The sequence below is a fragment of the Simochromis diagramma genome, unplaced genomic scaffold (genome assembly GCF_900408965.1).
Source record: "Simochromis diagramma unplaced genomic scaffold, fSimDia1.1 OVJJ01000322.1, whole genome shotgun sequence".
Classification (NCBI taxonomy): Eukaryota; Metazoa; Chordata; class Actinopteri; order Cichliformes; family Cichlidae; genus Simochromis; species Simochromis diagramma.
Window position 1 is genome coordinate 160,134 of NW_024386731.1, and position 18,207 is coordinate 178,340.

Sequence of the window (18,207 nt, forward strand, 5' to 3'; positions counted from 1 at the left end):
TCTTTGAGCTTCTAATGAGTAGCTGGTATCCACTGGTAGCAGAAGTGAACCTTTAATTTGGTTAACCATCTCCTTTGTCTTTCCTCGGTGTGTTTTAGTTTGTGGATGTCATTTGTTTAGTTGAAATAGCGGTGTTGCCGACTTTTTGAGTTGACTCCTTTATTAATTTAAACTTAGTTTTTCACAATTTGTTCTGTTTGGCTTTTTCTTTTCCCTGTTATACCATTGTTATTCCACGTCCCGTAGCCCTTACTCTCGGGTATATAACATGCTCATTAAGGCAAATGTCTGATCTAATCTAAATCTAATCAGCCAATCACACGGCAGGAACTCAATGCCTTCAAGTATACAGACAAGCATCAGAATGTGATTTTAGGTGACTTTGAATGTGGCATGCTTGGTGGTGCCAGACAGGCTGGTCTGAGTAATTCATAAACTGGTGATCTACTGGGATATTCCCACAGAGCCTCTCCAGGGCTCACAGAGGATGGTCTGAAAAATAAAAAATATCCAGTGTGAGGCAGTTCTTTAAGCCAAAAAGCCCGAGGTCAGAGGAGAAAGGCAAACCACTTCAAACTGATAGAAAGTTAACAGTAACTCAAGCAACCGCTTGTTACATCCAAGGTATGCAGAAGAGCATCTCTGAAAGCACAAGCAGATGGGTTCTAACAGCAAAAGACCACACCAGGTGCCACTCCTGTCAGCAAAGGACAGAAAACTGGGACTGCAATTTGCACACGCTCACCAAAGTCGAGCACCAGATTGGAAAGAAGTTCCCTGGTCTGAGTCTCAATTTCTGCTGTGAAATTTGGTGTAATTAATGCAAATGCATGGCTCCATCCTCCCTTGTATCAACGGTTTAGGCTTCTGCTGGTGGTGTAATGGTGTGTAGGTTATTTTTAAGCTGTCATGTCAACATGGACCAAACTCTCAGAGAAATGTTTCCAGCACCTCGGAGAATCTTATTTTAAATCCATATGAGGCCACTCAAACAGCAAAAAAGGGGTTCAAACCAGTGATAGCAAGATGTATAGAATTGAGTGGCAGATAAGTTTATATTATTAGCATTTATAGTAATGTCTTTCAGAGAAGTAATTGAAAAGAAGAAAATACACCAAGGGATGAAACTGTGTAGATGAAAAAAGTCAAATTTATTTTTTAAGATTTTTTTATCAAACAAACATAAAACCAGGAAAAAGATTTTTCTCTCCTGTTTATTCATAAATGTAGGTTATAGTCACATGACCTACAGTAGTAGGTTATAGTATAGCAATGATAAGTCACATGTCACAGCCAGTATAAAAGAATAATACCGTGACAAAATGGAGACCAGCTCCAACAAATCAAATCTTTTTCAAACTGTTCAGCGATCAGCAACTGCCAGCAGATCTATGACTGATTCAGGTGTAACATCCTCAGCAAAAGTTTGCGAAGAAGTAGGTCTGTCGTTTAAGGCACAGTCAGTCTTTGGTTCATTTCTGTCTCCTCTGGTCTTTTGCTGGAAACATCCAGGAAGCAACAAAGAGAAAACACACAGATTCGTAATAAACAAAATCCCTCTGTTGGGTGACAACGGCTGTGTTCGCACTGCCAGATCACTACACGACAAAGCAAAGGGGTAAAAATGGCCCCAAGAGTGGGTGTGCTTGAAATATCTCAGAAAATGTACAGTCTAAAAAACATGAAATTTGGGGCCATTCTTTTCTTTATGATTGTCCCTCTAGAAGTCAATATAAAATGGCAACAGTGCAGTCATGGGGTTGCTGGTATAGATTTTTTGCTTTACACAAGTTCAAGCCAAATTGCACAACAATGAATTATTCTTTGGTTCATATAAAGGTTTATCATACTATATGTTGGAACATTTTGTTCTATTTATTTATATATTCTTGTGGGAAAACTTATTTTCTTCACATTTTATTTGAGAAAGGTAACACTACCTAAAGATTCTCCAGACTATACGACTGTGAGTTTAAAAGTTTGTGTAAAATCCCTCTCCATGTTGAGATGTTCCAGTCTGCACCAGTGGTCCATTCCCATCTGTTGAGACTGAGCTAAACTTCCATCTGAGCAAACTGGGGCAATGTCTATGAAGTGGTCCACTCTTGCTAATATTGACTTTTTGAATATCCTTATTGTGGCAAATTAGATAATCCTAACTATCAGTCAAAAACTGCTTTAACTGTAACTGTAGTTTAGATTCTTGTCAGTTTTAGTGACTTAACAATTCCTTCTCTATCAGTAAGTGTCTCATTGAAGATTAGCAGAAAAAACATGTGTTTCTCCGACAATGCAAACACAGCGAACCATGAAGACTCGTTAGGGGGAAAACCAGTGTGAAGCAATGAACCTCAGGCATGTCCTCCCTTTCAATCTGGAAGAAAAGAGATCTCCTCTCCTCGAGGAGACGGAGCATGAGGCATCTCCAAGTCTATTTTTCTCTCTGCTTCATTCTCTTGCCAGAGTTTCACCTCGTCTTCTTACTCCTGACTTACTTCTTCCTCGTCTTCTTCGTCTCCCACCCTGTCGTCATCTTCCGCCTGCTCCAGGGCGCTGAAGCGCTCGACCACGCAGTGAGCCGTGAGCCTGGCCTCGGGGTCGTGATCCCAGCACTCAGTGATGGTGGAACAGAAGATGTTCATCCCCTAAAGAAGATCAGCGTTAGATCCAAAGGCTTTATTTGAAGACAGTGATGACTATAAGCTTGTAACAAGCAACTCTTACAATCTGATTTGGTCATGATTAGGCACATTTTGAATATCTTTGTAATTGATTTGTGAGTTTTTACACCCTGAAATAAACCATGTAAAAAATGAATTGCCTGGTATATGATTGGCTGAATTGTGAGTGGGCAGTTGACAGTAGCTATAAGCCTAAACTTTCAGTTTGTCTGTGTCTCTACATGATTTTTACTGCGCTTTTACTTTTTTACTGACCTGGTGCTGCGTCCATGCTAGTGGGATGTCCGGACGTCCTCGGTCTCTCAACACCAGATCTCTCATGCTATCCACACAGGGCTGCTCACAAACCTTGGAGCCAAATGCTGGCTCATAGCTCTTCACCTCTGCAGCAATACACACACACGCATGCACGTACACACACACACACACACACACACACACACACACACACACACACACACACACACACACACACACACACACACACACATTTATCATAAACTTTTTTTTCTGCAATGGGAGTTGTCTGACCTGTAACTGAACTTGCAGCTGTTGTCACAGGGACTACCTTTAGTTCAGCTGCACCACTCCCCCCACACTTTGGAGCAAACTTCCAAGATCGAAATTTCAGTCTTCAACCGGAGGTCATGCTTAAATCAAGTTCCGGGGACAGTAGCCATCATTTCACTTTTATGCACACGTCAACACACCGTTTTTGTGCTAAGCTCTAAAGAACAGTGAAGAGTGCAAAGAGGTTTTGGACACATGCAAAAAACTGAGAACATCTGTCCCACGTCACCTCTTTTTTTCTTTTTTTCCCTTTTTTTTGATAAGACAGAGATCTAGTCGTTCCCCGTTTGAAAAAAACAGTGGAAAGCAAAGCAGAATTAAGCACTTTTACCCTACAGTTTTAGAAAGATTACATGTCATTATATTTGTGTATCACATTACATATGCTAACTATATCAACCACACAAGCTGTAGGCAAGGAAAGCACTTTGGGCCACGCAAGATCAGTTTTAAACAAAGAAAGTGCAGGAAGCAGGCTGAGCATTACAGCCAGGGGGTGCTATGCCGTGAAGCAACTGGAGAAAGTCAGAGACTTTGGTTTTGGTTCACTTCCAGTCAAAGCAAACATACAAACGGGCTCCAAAAAACTAAACTAACTCCACCTCTTCATTCATAAAGGAAGTCTCCATGTGTTGGATATCAGTGAGTCAAAGGTTGCATACTGAATCTGTTTTGTTTTCTTTTACTTTTTTCCCTCCTTGTGGTAAGCACAGCAGAACACATTTAGTTTACTTCTGTGGTCATAGCCTCCTTTTGGACTCTGATTGATCACCTCCTTCTTTTTTTAACATAGGACTGCACAATGACTGGCATCACATCTTTGTATGGTCTCAGGCCTTAACCTAAACTGTGAAAAACATGGGGTGGCAGGTCCTCTCTATGAAGGATTTGTTCTCTTGATCTACAGAAACACAGAAAAGAACACATACCTCCAATTGCATTGCATCGAGAGGCCATCTCCCACAAGACTAGAGCCATGGAATAAACATCCATCTGTTTAAAGGCCTCGAGATCCTCCAGGTTCACCCTGGACTCAAGGACCTCAGGAGCCATGTAGCGAGCTGTCCCCACCTAGACAGAATGATAAACTCTTTTTTTGGTGCCATGCAAACAGCACATCAGACAGGTAGGCATAATAGTTTGGGTCATGGGTGTATTTAATAAAAATATTCAAACACAAACTGCACAGATGTGCACAGATTACCTGTCCACTGTTGGCATAGTCATCAACTGTAAGGGACAGGTCCAGTCTTAAAGCCAGACCAAAGTCACACAGTGCGCACTCTTTCCTGCTCTTTACCAGGATGTTACTGCTCTTGAGGTCCCGATGGGCCACTGGTACCTACAAAAACAAGCAATGCTCAAAACAACAACTTCAGCAAGGAGCCAAAAACTGTGCCCAAAATCAATCCTACAGATTCATATATATTCATATCAGATAGAGATAAATCTGTTTTGTGAAAATATTGCTGCTGTGGTATCTGTATCATGGTCCACATCCATACAATGAATCATGAGGCTTTGAGGTTTCAAACAATGTATGATTTCATTCACAATAAGCAGCATTGATTTAAAATATACTGGTAGAGTTTTCTTGGCCAGCATTTGTCAATTTAAATGGCTTTGTCCAAATCTATGTGAACCAGGAGAAAACAGTAATTAAATTGCATTATATGCTTAGGCCTTGGTCTGACAAGGGCACCTTTTCATCCTCTGTGAGTTCAGTGAATTATGTGTTGTTAATTTACTGACATAGATACAGCAGTCTACTACCTGGCAATGCAAGAATATACACTTGTGTCCTTAAGTTTGGATATTAGGAAGAAGCTGTAGAGCAAAGATTGAAAAAAAGAGAAGAAGAAGCTAAAGAGCATAGGCCTTGTGTTTGGCTAACCAAGACGAAGTATACTTTTTACCGTTGTTTATCTGAGTTGTAAACAAATGATTTTAGCCACACTTCCCTTTGGCATAATAACCACTATAATCACCCTGAGTCATATATGTATCCAGTGTGGGTTAAGTGTACTGTCAGGACTAAGTTAGAAATCTGATCTGGCATTTCATGAATGACTGTAGGTGTGCGTATAGAGCCAAAGATAAAATGCTTCACTTAAGCAAGTCTAGTTTTAACCAGCTTCTTTGTAAATGCAATCTCTCAGCCAGCATTTGTTTCATTAAATCTGCTTTAGAAGTTAGTAAATGGCATTGAAACTTTTGTAATGTAAAAAGGGGGTAATTCATAAACATACAAAGTATACAAACATTTCATTGCTGGCGTTCAAATCCTTGAATAACTGCAACTTATTTAATCAAAGCCATGCAACTCAAAATTCATCCATGCAATGTACTAAAATCAAAGTTAATACTTGATGACTAATAATTAATTTGATTATTTTCAGGAGTTATATTTCTTTCTAGAACAATCATGCTCAATAATATCTTAAAGACCTTATAGCAACATATTATCCCAGACTGTGGGCTTACTTGTGGTTCCTATGGGAGATAGGGCCTTCAGCTTCGGTGTTTGATACCACTATTGTAGTTTAATTGTTAGTAATTCATTTAAAATTCTGGCTCATTCCCTTTCCCTTTGAAGCATCTTGAGACTACTGTTGTTATTATTTGATGCTATACAAATGGAATTGAACTGAATCTAAACTTCATGGTGGATTCCCTTCAGCTCTTCGTTGGGACCATCAATAATAATAAATCGTAGAAGACGATAGGTTAAATTTACCTTTGGTAGCCCACTGGGTGTTGTGTCACTATGAAGGTGAGCTAATCCTTTAGCAATGCTGCCTGCCATGGCAACAAGTTCTTCCCAGCTCAATATGTTAGCTGTGAGGAAGTCCTGCAGATTTCCTAGGCTGTGATAGGCTAAAACCAGCCAGTAGGTGTGTGGGGTGTGGCCCGACAGGCCCCTTTCCTCAGCTGCTAAGAACTGAATCACATTATCGTGCTGTAGCTCGGGGTCAGCAAAGATGGAGCATTCATTTCTCCATGAGGCGTACTCCACATCCGGAAACACCTTCACCGCCACAGTTTCATAGCTATTAACTCCACCTTTCTCGCCCTGGAGCAGCCATCCCCTCCACACTTCGGCAAAGCGCCCCTTCCCCACCAGCACATCCAGTTTGATAGGTAGCAGTTCAGCTGGCTGGCCCTGCCAACTGGTCATACCGCTGATAGTGTCACTGTTAAGAGGTTGAACCTTGGTGTTCGACTCATCCTGTTCAGCATCAGTCACACCTCCTCCTCTACCTTCTCGCTGAGCACCCAGGCCCCCACATGGTAGATCCAAGGCCTGGTAAAGCTCAGGGGTGCGTTTAGTGGGCCAGTCAGGGCATACTGACGGAGCTGGTTTGTCAGGACGACGTATGCGGTAGAAATAGAAGGCAGCAATGGCAACTATGGCCACCAGAATAGGGGGCACCAAACTAACCACTACCACAGGGATCACATCCTTACTTTGGAGCGGTAAGAATCCTGCAGGAACAGAGGATTTTATCAGTTAACCACTGATTTAGCTACCTGTTCATTGTTTTATCTATTCATCCACCTAGCTGGATTTCATTATATTCACATATTTATCTTTTCATGCATTTATTCTTTCCCACACTCCCTCGTTCCTCCTTCTCTTCACCATTTGCTCCCTTGTCGAAGACAAGTTTGTCGTTACATTCATGTTCACCCTGGCATCCACAGACCATCATGGAGTCATTTGCAGCCTGTGGGACCATACGACACTCCCTGGAAGTGAAGGTCTGCAGCAGGTCAGGACTGATACCATCCAGTGGCAGATTTGGGTGGTGACACATTGTGTACACTGTCATTGTGTTGTTTGCCTTCCTCCTGGAAGAGCAGACAAAAAAAATTAGAAATATTAGAAAGTAACACATGTGACTGGCTTTACTTAAAGAGGAGTTTACATCCTGCTGATGTGAGAGAGATGAGACATCATCTCTCCAGCCTGACGCTCAGCAGATTTAGACTTCATGCCCGCTTGGCTTGTGAACAGCCACTGATTGCATCACAAAGCTGAAGGTCAACACTGCTCTGTGCTCTGTCATTTATTACATTCATACATTTATCTTTGAATCCATTTATACAGCCATCAAGACAGCACTGACTGAGGACAGTCACGAGACTAGCAAGGAGACTTGCAGACCAGCAACCTGTTGAGGATGTACCCAGTCCCTCTCACTATGGACTGGACAAGCAGAAGAAAGTGGATGGAAGTTCAGCCCTTTATACCACTTCTATTACCCCTGCTGTTAAATATGTTAATGTGTAACTGGCCAAAAAGAAAATGCACCCCATCTTCCTCCACTTATCCAGTTCAGCCAGGGCTGGAGCGTTTTCCAGCTGGCAAAAGGTATAGTACACCCAGGATGAGTTGAGAGTTTGCTGCTGGGCTAATTCAGAGAGACAGACAATATTCAAACTAACATCGATGTACAACTTACAATCACCAGTTAACCTAATATACATGTCTTTGGACTGTGAAAGGAAGCTGGGAAACTACATGAGCACAGGGAGAACATACAGACTAACTCCTGGAATGTTAATTTGCATCTAAGCTAATTTTATTAAAGCTATTATACTATAACATTTTTTTCTTTTGAAAAACAATCATTTCAGAGAATCACTGATTTGTTTATTACACCCGATTTGGGCTTGTACAAGACCACAGCTACATGGTGATGTTCTCATGTCTTGTAGTTTTCTATAAACTAACGCTTGAAGAGGCCTGAGTCCGGGGTCTTTTTTACAATACAAGAGAATAATAGAATACTGGCTACTGGCTACTGCATTATTAATAATGTTAATAAAAGCAATCTCTAAGCTCATCCCAAAGTCTGCTCACAAGCCAGCTGTTCAACAATCTGTAGGGTTGTTTGTTTGTTGTTGCTTTTGACCATTTTTGGTAGTATTTTTTCATCTTCATCCAATAAACACATCAAAGAGTAAAGCAGAAAATAAAAGTACCTCAAACCTTCACTGAGCTACAGTACGTGAGTAAACATAGTTTTGAATCTTTGCACCACTGATGCAAAGATGACACCAGTGAAGTGGAGTTCACACAAACACCATGTTCCTGACAGAGAGTCTACAGACTGTGTATATTTGCCCTGAATAAACCAATTTTCTTCTCCTCTTTTCCTCTGTCAGTTCTCTATTGCTGGTTTCCTTCAGAGAGCTGGGAGGGTCAGGCTGGCTCACGTGCACAGGAAATGAGAGGGGGGGGGGTGTAGTGAGGGGATCACAGTGTAGGACTGCTATCCAAACAAAACTACCAATCAGCAAAAACTTTCCAGTCATGAAGAAAGCAGCAGCAGAAAGCTGGCGTGAAGTTTTGAAGCTACAGAGATTCTCTCTAATAGAAAAATTAACCAACAACTATGAAAAAGGCCAAACTGTGGTCACATGTTTTGTTTGCGTTCGTGCGTGTGAGACTGTGTGTGTTTTCATTTAAGTCCAACAGTAGCACGCTGAGAGAAATCACTTCAGGATGTTTCATAATACTGATCGACACCATATTGAACCAGCTGGGCTGTACTGTTCTCTTATCTGCAGACTCATGGGACAGTGCTGAAGAATAACAATGTGGGCATAGTCATTTTGTAGCATTTCTATGGATGTTAGAGGCTTCAGGATGTGCTGTATTAAACAAATAACAAAACAGTCAGCTAGAAAACATCAAACTGAGAAAGGTAAAAACTACCATGTGTCTATTTTCTCATGTACAGTGGGGCAAAAAAGTATTTAGTCAGCCACCGATTGTGCAAGTTCCCCCACTTAAAATGATGACAGAGGTCAGTAATTTGCACCAGAGGTACACTTCAACTGTGAGAGACAGAATGTGAAAAAAAAATCCATGAATCCACATGGTAGGATTTGTAAAGAATTTATTCGTAAATCAGGGTGGAAAATAAGTATTTGGTCACCTCAAACATGGAAATTCTCTGGCTCTCACAGACCTGTAACGTCTTCTGTAAGAAGCTTTTCTGTCCCCCACTCGTTACCTGTATGAATGGCACCTGTTTGAACTCATCATCTGTATAAAAGACACCTGTCCACAGCCTCAAACAGTCAGACTCCAAACTCCGCCATGGCCAAGACCAAAGAGCTTTCGAAGGACACCAGGAAAAGTATTGTAGACCTGCACCAGACTGGGAAGAGTGAATCTACAATAGGCAAGCAGCTTGGTGTGAAAAAATCAACTGTGGGAGCAATCATCAGAAAATGGAAGACATACAAGACCACTGATAATCTCCCTCGATCTGGGGCTCCACGCAAGATCTCATCCCGTGGGGTCAAAATGATCATGAGAACGGTGAGCAAAGATCCCAGAACCACACGGGGGGACCTGGTGAATGACCTGCAGAGAGCTGGGACCAAAGTAACAAAGGTCACCATCAGTAACACACTACAACGGCAGGGAATCAAATCCCGCAGTGCCAGACGTGTTCCGCTGCTGAAGCCAGTGCATGTCCAGGCCCGTCTGAAGTTTGCCAGAGAGCACATGGATGATACAGCAGAGGATTGGGAGAATGTCATGTGGTCAGATGAAACCAAAGTAGAACTTTTTGGTATAAACTCAACTCGTCGTGTTTGGAGGAAGAAGAATACTGAGTTGCATCCCAAGAACACCATACCTACTGTGAAGCATGGGGGTGGAAACATCATGCTATGGGGCTGTTTTTCTGCCAAGGGGACAGGACGACTGATCCGTGTTAAGGACAGAATGAATGGGGCCATGTATCGTGAGATTTTGAGACAAAACCTCCTTCCATCAGTGAGAACTTTGAAGATGAAACGAGGCTGGGTCTTCCAACATGACAATGATCCAAAACACACCACCCGGGCAACAAAGGAGTGGCTCCGTAAGAAGCATTTGAAAGTCCTGGAGTGGCCTAGCCAGTCTCCAGACCTCAACCCCATAGAAAATCTGTGGCGGGAGTTGAAAGTCCGTGTTGCTCGGCGACAGCCCCAAAACATCACTGCTCTCGAGAAGATCTGCATGGAGGAATGGGCCAAAATACCAGCTACTGTGTGTGCAAACCTGGTAAAGACCTATAGTAAACGTTTGACCTCTGTTATTGCCAACAAAGGTTATGTTACAAAGTATTGAGTTGTATTTTTGTTATTGACCAAATACTTATTTTCCACCCTGATTTACGAATAAATTCTTTACAAATCCTACCATGTGGATTCATGGATTATTTTTTTTTTCACATTCTGTCTCTCACAGTTGAAGTGTACCTCTGGTGCAAATTACTGACCTCTGTCATCATTTTAGGTGGGGGAACTTGCACAATCGGTGGCTGACTAAATACTTTTTTGCCCCACTGTAGTTACCTATAAACAGGTTAGGTCATAGGCTCTATAAGTTTCCCCACAGAAGACAGACAAAACAAATTATAGAAATATAAGTTACTCAAAAAGGGTCTCACCATATGGCCATGCAGATCTCTTCAGTGGTGTTACAGAAAGAGCTCAAGTTGCAGTTGCTGGAGCATATGTTGCCTTCGCACACCGGCGTGGATACCTCACACCACCTGCATAAATTGAAGCTCAGGTGGCTTAAAGACTGGACATCAACTGGAAGACCTTCAGGGTAAGAAACGGATGAATCAGAAATCAGCAGGAAAAATAACAACATGAGTCATTTCAGCCAACCCCAAAGCTCATCTGTAGCAGCCGTGGGAATTATGCTGCAGGACCAGAGGTTTATAGTTTAGTATAAACACATATAGTATGAAGTTGGTGTCGACAAACACAACACTTTAACAAGATCCCTGTTTATTTCCTGTTTCCACTCCCATTCTGTTGTATAAAACACCGGCCCCAATCTTTCTTGGGCCACGGACCGGCTTAACGTCAAACAATATTTTCACGGACCGGCCTTTAAGGTGTCGCGGATGAATACAACAAAATAAAATGATACGACCAAGACAAAAACTGTGGTATTTTGTAAATATAATAATAAACGCAAATTCACTGTGTAATTGTGTTACTTTATTAGCAGCGTCCTCCTGAAATGCGCCAACAACACTGAGAGTGACGTCGTCCTCTCTGTCCCTTAATGCTCTCTGGTCGCTATGGCAACGCGTAAACATTTATTTCAAAATAAGACACAACTACAACACGGGAAAAGACCCAGGGAGACCGAGTTAACGAGGAAAACCTGAAAACCACAAATTTCACACCTGTCCCTCAACTCTCGCGGCACGGTACCAAACGACTCATGGACCGTTACCGGGGATTGAGGACCGCTGGTATAAAACGTTTTAGGCAGTGGAGTTAGTGATCTCATCCGGTTTTCACAATTTGAAAAAGGCACAAAAATGCTACTTATTCACTAAAGTATATCTTAGGATAAAAATTAAAACAGGCAGACCATTTTCAAACTGTTTATATGCTGGTGCTCCATGGATCACAAGGTGGATGGTGTCACTCATCTCTGGCCTGATGGATGTGACATTCAAATCAGTCCATGGGCCACAAATGTCATTTATATGCAATGCATGGCAGAGCTTTAACTTACATTTGTGCGCACACGTTTTGTTTTCACAAGTGTTCCTGAGCGTGTGTCTGATTTTAATGCCGTGCTGAAGCCTTTCAGTACTGGTTTCCAGCCTCATACCCTTCTCACAAGGGGATTTCATTGGATTATCCTTTAACGAGCTTTCCTTTAATTCTTCTAGATTTTATATATCATACATACAACTATTTGGCTGCACAGTTCCTCACACATTGCTTAACCTCCTCCCACCCTTACTTCTGAAACACTCTTTGATGCTAGTGTTACTCACCTGTTGGCAACAATTCCAATTATTTCTGGGATGTACCATCTGTTTTCAAATCAAATCAAATCAACATTTCTGCATTTAACATGTTCAGTTAACAATCTGCATCAAATGACTAAGAGATCATTGCACTGTGCTTTTAATTCCTTTTTACACAGTGTTATGACTTTTATGGAAATGGATCAGTGTGACACAGAGTAAAAAAGGTTTTACATGAAACATAAAAAACATATGTGACTTCTGTGTCAACCCCTGCCTGACTGGTAACCCAAAAATCCTACTTCATTAATAACATTGCGTACATATAGCATGACATTGCTTAGGTCACAGAGGAGATTAGCTTTGAGGCTTGTGATATGTGATAATATAATGACAGCTGAAAGTGTTGAGGGCAACAGACAGCTGTGTTCTCGGTTTTAGCTGGAGGTTCCAACATAGTAAAGTTCAAAACATCCTACTGCATCAGCTCTGCCACGTACAGAATTACATAAAGTGAATGTGACTTAGAGCAGGATATGGGTGTGTCCCTTTGGAGCTGAAAACTGTTAGCAAGCAGTCTCTCAAAGAAATAAGCAGACTTTATTTCTTTGTGTGTGCGGTTTTAGGCTTTGGTATTTGTACTATGTGGTTGTTGTGTATTTGTCTGTAGAGTAAGTGAATATCTTTACACTATGCTTGAGCTTGCATATGCGTGTGTTGCTCTGCCAGATTGCCATCCCACCCAGATGACACAGATATAATGGCCCAAGCAACAAACATGCTGTATTTATGATATCATGCATTCCCAGAAGAGCCAAAGTTTTAATGATGCTGCTGTGTAAAAACGTTCTGCTGAAGGTAAAAGTCGTGTAAATGCAAAGTAGCCATTCTGCAGCGCAGTATAATTCATGTATATTGAGGTTTTGTCTTTATACCATCTACAAAGTAACTAAAGTAACAGAAGCAGTAAAAAAATATTAAGTAAAAAGTAGAGTGGAGTACAGGGTATGATATTTATAATTCAAGTGTGTAGTAACAACATAAAGTGGCATAAAATGGAAAGCTAAAATGGGTCCTCTCAACGACACAGGCATACACAAACAGAAATCCCAGTGTTGCATGGATATCTATGTAAACATGTACTCAATTACACACACAAACCCAACCACAATGCATTATAATTAGATATGCTCTACACACACATACAGAGTAGTACACATAAACACACAGCAGTTCATTAACTCTGTAACACACAAATGCACATACAAATACACATACAAATACACGCACACACACACACACACACACACACACACACACACACACACACACACACAAAGGCGAAGCAGTTCCAGATGTTTCTTCCAAACTGGGCTGAAGACAAAGGAAGAAAGAGTTGGGATGTAAAAAGCTTGAATCAGCATCACAGGCTCTGCGTGTACTCAAATGTTTATCTTTGTAAGGGTCAGTATGAGTTTTAGAGACTGGGTATGTGGACATTTGTGGGAAGTTAGTAACTTTCAACTGGTCCCAATTTAGGGACCCGTCTTCAAAGCCTGTCTGCAGTTAATTTACTTTATCAGATACAAAGTCTAACATCATACAAAAACTAAACCTATTACATGATGTTAACTTTAATAACATGTTAATAATACTATCATTGTAATATAAAATAAAAAACAAACTAATGTTACTAAGTAGGCTAGAGTATAGTTTGCTTTCAGGTCGAGTGCTACTACCACTTACTTGCACCATCATTCATTTATACTCATGCAGCTGTGACAGCATGGATACCTAAAAAGGCCATTTAAAATATCAGTAACCCTACAAAAACAAAGTAGAATAAGCACAACAAATATCACACGATATTAAACACACTCCCAAATATTTGAGAGGTAAATATCATGTTATTTAATGGTTAATTACAGTTTGGAGTAAAAATACATCAACATGTAAATGCTGATGTATTATCATGTCATAATGTTACCCAGCAGTATCCAGCAGTTACAGGCAGCATCTGTTATAGCATACATAAATATATTAATGCATTTATAGCCATAATGCAAATAACTAATCATGCATGGTAAGTGCTTTTATTTTTTGGTATTTAATTATGTAAAGCTTCGCATGCGTGATTTCACTGGTAACAGGACATTTACATGATTGAATTACTAAAGCAAAAGTTCTAAATACTTGTCCCACCCTCTGCAGCTATAATATGGTTGAGGTTGAGGTTAGGGTAGGTGGCCTGGACTGCATTAAGACCCTCAAGAGTTAGAAGTACACACATGTGAGTATATGTCTGTGTGTGTGTGTGTGTGTGTGTGTGTGTGTGTGTGTGTGTGTGTGTGTGTGTGTGTGTGTGTGTGTGTGTGTGTGTGTGTGCCTCCAGGAATAAATTGAAGCCAGAAGTGAGCTGCATCGAGAGCCAAGTTAGCATCCAACACTCCTCCCTCAAAGGCTCATGGGAAATGTGAGCGCTCCATGCTACTCGGAGGAGGAGGAGGCCCTCCCTATCACAACTCCAACTTTACTTAAGACACACACACAGATAGACACACACACACAAACAGGAGATTTAAGCTTATACACATATGCATGTTGCACTCATGTGCAACACGCGCAAAACAAACTGATTTTTATTTACATTATGTTGACAGAAAGGTCTGACATTTTGTAAAATACCTTCATTTGCATCCATGGTTAAATGTTCCAATTACTGATGCATTCAGCCGGCAGCTTGCTGGCTTATCTTAGTCCTAAGACTATAAACATAGAGACTTCAAGTCTGGCTCTGAGAAACTAGCCAGATAACAGACTGTTTCGTTGTTGCATTATTATGAAATTTAAAACTATCATTGTTTACAGATTTGCAAAGTATTTATGCTACATAATTTACCATCTAATTTTTCTCTTAATTAATGTGAGTAAACACACAAGCAGGAGTCCCACAGGATTGTGTTGAAGCCAGTAGCCATTAATGTTTGTTTTGAATTTAATGATGAATTTGAGTGTGGCGACATAAATACTTAGTAGAATATTAGTAGACGAGTAGTTTTCAGAGTTGGGAGTTTCTGGTGTTCTCATCTTCAAAACATTATTTAAGAGAAAAATTACAATGAACGACTACAACAGAGACTCCAATAAACTAATTAAATCATGCACATCAGCTTGTAAGTCAGTATTGTTTTATGCTTGCTTCCAACTGAATTAAAGATCTACTTTAAGTTGCTCCAACCTGCCTCATATGCCTGGATTTATTTTTTTTTATCGCTATTGTTTGGTCATAATCTTTACCTTTTCCTTTTTGTTATTAATCCCTTCCATGATTGGGGACTAGTACTGCTCATGTTCTTTATTCCCATCATTGAATTAAAATTTAAAGAAACATACCAACGGGTTCAATACTACATTTCAGCATTTTTCACTTTTCACACAGGCAGTAAATCTGGATGCAAACAAAAGCTCCTCAAATGTGAGTAAAATCATAAAACAATCTTTTTTTAAAAACAACCTCATGCTGTATGAGTGGAACAATGAAAAGTTGATATTTATGCATGGATGGTGCTCTGAGACATCTTTGAGATGCTGTATTTGTCACTATGTGCAGTAAATCAGACTGAAGTGACAGGATATTTGTATTTGACACAACAGCCTTTTTTGTTTTTTACTCTGATGACTTAGACAACTTTTTGTGGAGCATGTTGTCAGGTGCAGTTTAACATTCTGTCTGTATGTGATTTGAATTATTTTGTGCACAAAAGAAACAAAAGTCTGTAAATCCCCACATAAGTGGATTCTTTTCAGCACTCCCTTTGTACTGTTGTTCGTTTGGGAATTTATCTTTTTGAAATATGTATTCTGTTCAATTTCTTCTGTAAGTACAAGAAAAGTGTCCAAAAGCATTAACACACTCTTTCTTTTAGTGCCAGTCTGTGTCTTCTCCAATGTCTTAAACAGCGCCAAGATGTGACTGTGTGTGTAGCCATTCATGAGGACTTTCAGATACACTCACTCTTTGTTAGATATGAGATAATAAGCTGCCCTTTAACAGGAACTGCATGCATAATGACCATGGTGGAAAGCACATTTACTCAAGAAGAGAATCCATTTCTGCATTTTGAAGGCAGTTACTGTTGTTTTACTGCATGTTTTGCTATAGATTGAACCATGTCTAACAAGAAATACAATATATATACAAGACTAAAGCTGAAATGGAATTTGATTGTTGATAGAAAAGATATCTTTTTCGATAACTGCCAAAACAAATTACATTTAAAAATGCTGACCATTTCATGCTTTTATTTTGAAATATTTTAACAACTTATTTCGCCTTTTTTTAAAGTTTGAATTATTGATATTATGACTTTAAAAACCAGGAAGTCAAGCGAACTGATTTGTTGAGAAACGTATTTGAATATGAAATGGTGCAGACATTATTTAGAATCCCACATGAAATAAATCAAATCCACTCCAACCAGCAAGAGTAAAATAGTGTAAAACACAATGTTCAGGAGTACATAACATCTGTAATGTTCACATGGGTCATATCTTTGTACTGAGTACATTTAAATGAATATGTTTAAATTAAGACTATGTTTTAGACTACATTTTACTTAGGTAACATTTTTCATTCAGGACTTTTAGAGTATCAGAGAGAGATTAAAAGAGCTCAAACAGGAAAATGCTGCTGAGACTTTAATGGCTCAGGATCCATCGTTTGAATCAGAAGACAGTCACATTTAGCATCTTATCTGCTGATGGAGCTGATAATATTTGTGGACTGCTGACAATACACAAAGCTGATAAACTAAACTACATGAATGATATTTGTGTACTTTTCTGTTGACACTGCAACTAAGCTTCATGAATCTGATACCTTCGTTGCAACTTTTATTGCTACATGAATCTTCCACTCTCACTTGATAACACATGAGTATTTCTTCATGTGCTGTATAGTCATTTCAACCAAGATAACAGATCTGAGTAGCTTTTCCAAAACAAAACGTCCCTCCTCTCTGTCATGCCCTCCGCTCGGCCCTCCAGCTCCGAGGAAAAGAGAGAAACAGCCCAGAAATCAGGCAGCACTCACAGGCAGTCAGGAGGACGAGGATCCCGGTCCAAATCGTCCAGCACTGAGCCATCATCTTCCGGCAAAGTAAGTCGATGAAACTCAGGGGACCCCGGTCAGTCGGTGTGTTGGTGCTTCGGTCTTCAGCCCCCGGTGTCAGCGGAGAGCCTCTCATGTACGCAGAGAAAGAGAGAGGGAGCCCAGATGTTTTTCATCCAGATGTGGGCTGGCCCCGCCCCCCTTCTACTGCCTCTGTTTCTGTGTCTCATTTCTCCACATGTGACACACAGCGGTGGAAACAGTATTCACTCAGTGTAAAAGTACTCCATTACAGCAAAGTCCTGCTTTCAAAAAAGTCCGCAAACAAAAATCATCGTAAATACTTTTTAAAAACGTATTTTAAAAACAAACAATTAAAGCAGATGCCTTTTTTATGACTTTACATCACTTTTTCATTGAGAATTTTTTTCCTTGTAATTTCTTTAAAAAATTACAAAAGACCATAGTGTCATCGTGTGTTTATTATTTGTACTCATTTGCAGTTAGGTCCATGAGCATTTAAACAATGGTAAATTTTTGGTAATTATTTTTAACAGTTTAATTTTGAAAACAGGAAATGTTGTTTTTATTGCTCTTTTATTTTATTATTATTACTGTTTTGTTATTACTGCATTCATTATAATTAATTATAATTTAATTTAATATTTCGCATTTACCTTATTGTTACAGAAGGAAAATAAATGGGCATCAAAGAAAATGATTTGATATTGTTCATGATATAATTTTACACTTTACATATTTAAAAGCAGGAAAAATCCAAACGTATCAGTCCTGTTTTGACAGCCTGTTAAATGCAGTGACATTACTTACTTAATTCAAATTCTTGGCAAAACAGCACCAAGAATGTTTATGAAACTATTTTTCTAGTCTTTTTTTAATAGAGCAAAATCAAACTTTCATTGTAATGCATTTATTATGTTGCATGATTTTTTTCTTAGTCTCAGAAAAATATATTCTAGGTAAGTTCTATATATTATAATACATTTTATTTATTTACTTCTTATCATTGTTCATCCTTGTCCATTTTTTTTTC

The 18,207-nt window shown here is 39.8% G+C and overlaps 1 protein-coding gene across 2 annotated transcripts; it reads right to left on the reverse strand.

Moving 5' to 3' along the window:
• Positions 1-1,132: 1,132 nt before the first annotated feature.
• On the reverse strand, positions 1,133-17,336 carry tgfbr2l (transforming growth factor beta receptor-like). Of its 2 annotated transcripts, XM_040002243.1 has the most exons (9): positions 17,136-17,336; positions 10,709-10,865; positions 6,895-7,103; positions 5,989-6,737; positions 4,456-4,593; positions 4,181-4,322; positions 2,937-3,064; positions 2,496-2,645; positions 1,133-1,498 (listed from the first exon to the last, which is right to left on the reverse strand). In XM_040002243.1, the coding sequence occupies exons 1-9, from the start codon at positions 17,287-17,289 to the stop codon at positions 1,364-1,366; spliced, it is 1,962 nt and encodes a 653-aa protein (XP_039858177.1). In that variant the 5' UTR covers positions 17,290-17,336; the 3' UTR covers positions 1,133-1,363. The 2 variants fall into 2 exon arrangements, with proteins under 2 accessions (XP_039858177.1, XP_039858893.1); XM_040002959.1 differs by having other exon boundaries at positions 1,380-2,645; positions 17,136-17,335.
• Between the last annotated feature and the right edge of the window lie 871 nt (positions 17,337-18,207).

What these genes read in the sequence shown, in the direction of transcription:
- tgfbr2l (XM_040002243.1), bottom strand. Translation starts at nt 17,289, where the DNA reads ATGAGAGGCTCTCCGCTGACACCGGGGGCTGAAGACCGAAGCACCAAC. An exon ending in TCGATGCAATGCAATTGGAG is followed by an intron (nt 3,065 to 4,180) that starts GTATGTGTTCTT and finishes GTATTGCTGCAG; the next exon opens with AGGTGAAGAGCTATGAGCCA. An exon ending in ACGAAGAAGACGAGGAAGAA is followed by an intron (nt 1,499 to 2,495) that starts GTAAGTCAGGAG and finishes GGATGTTTCCAG; the next exon opens with CAAAAGACCAGAGGAGACAG.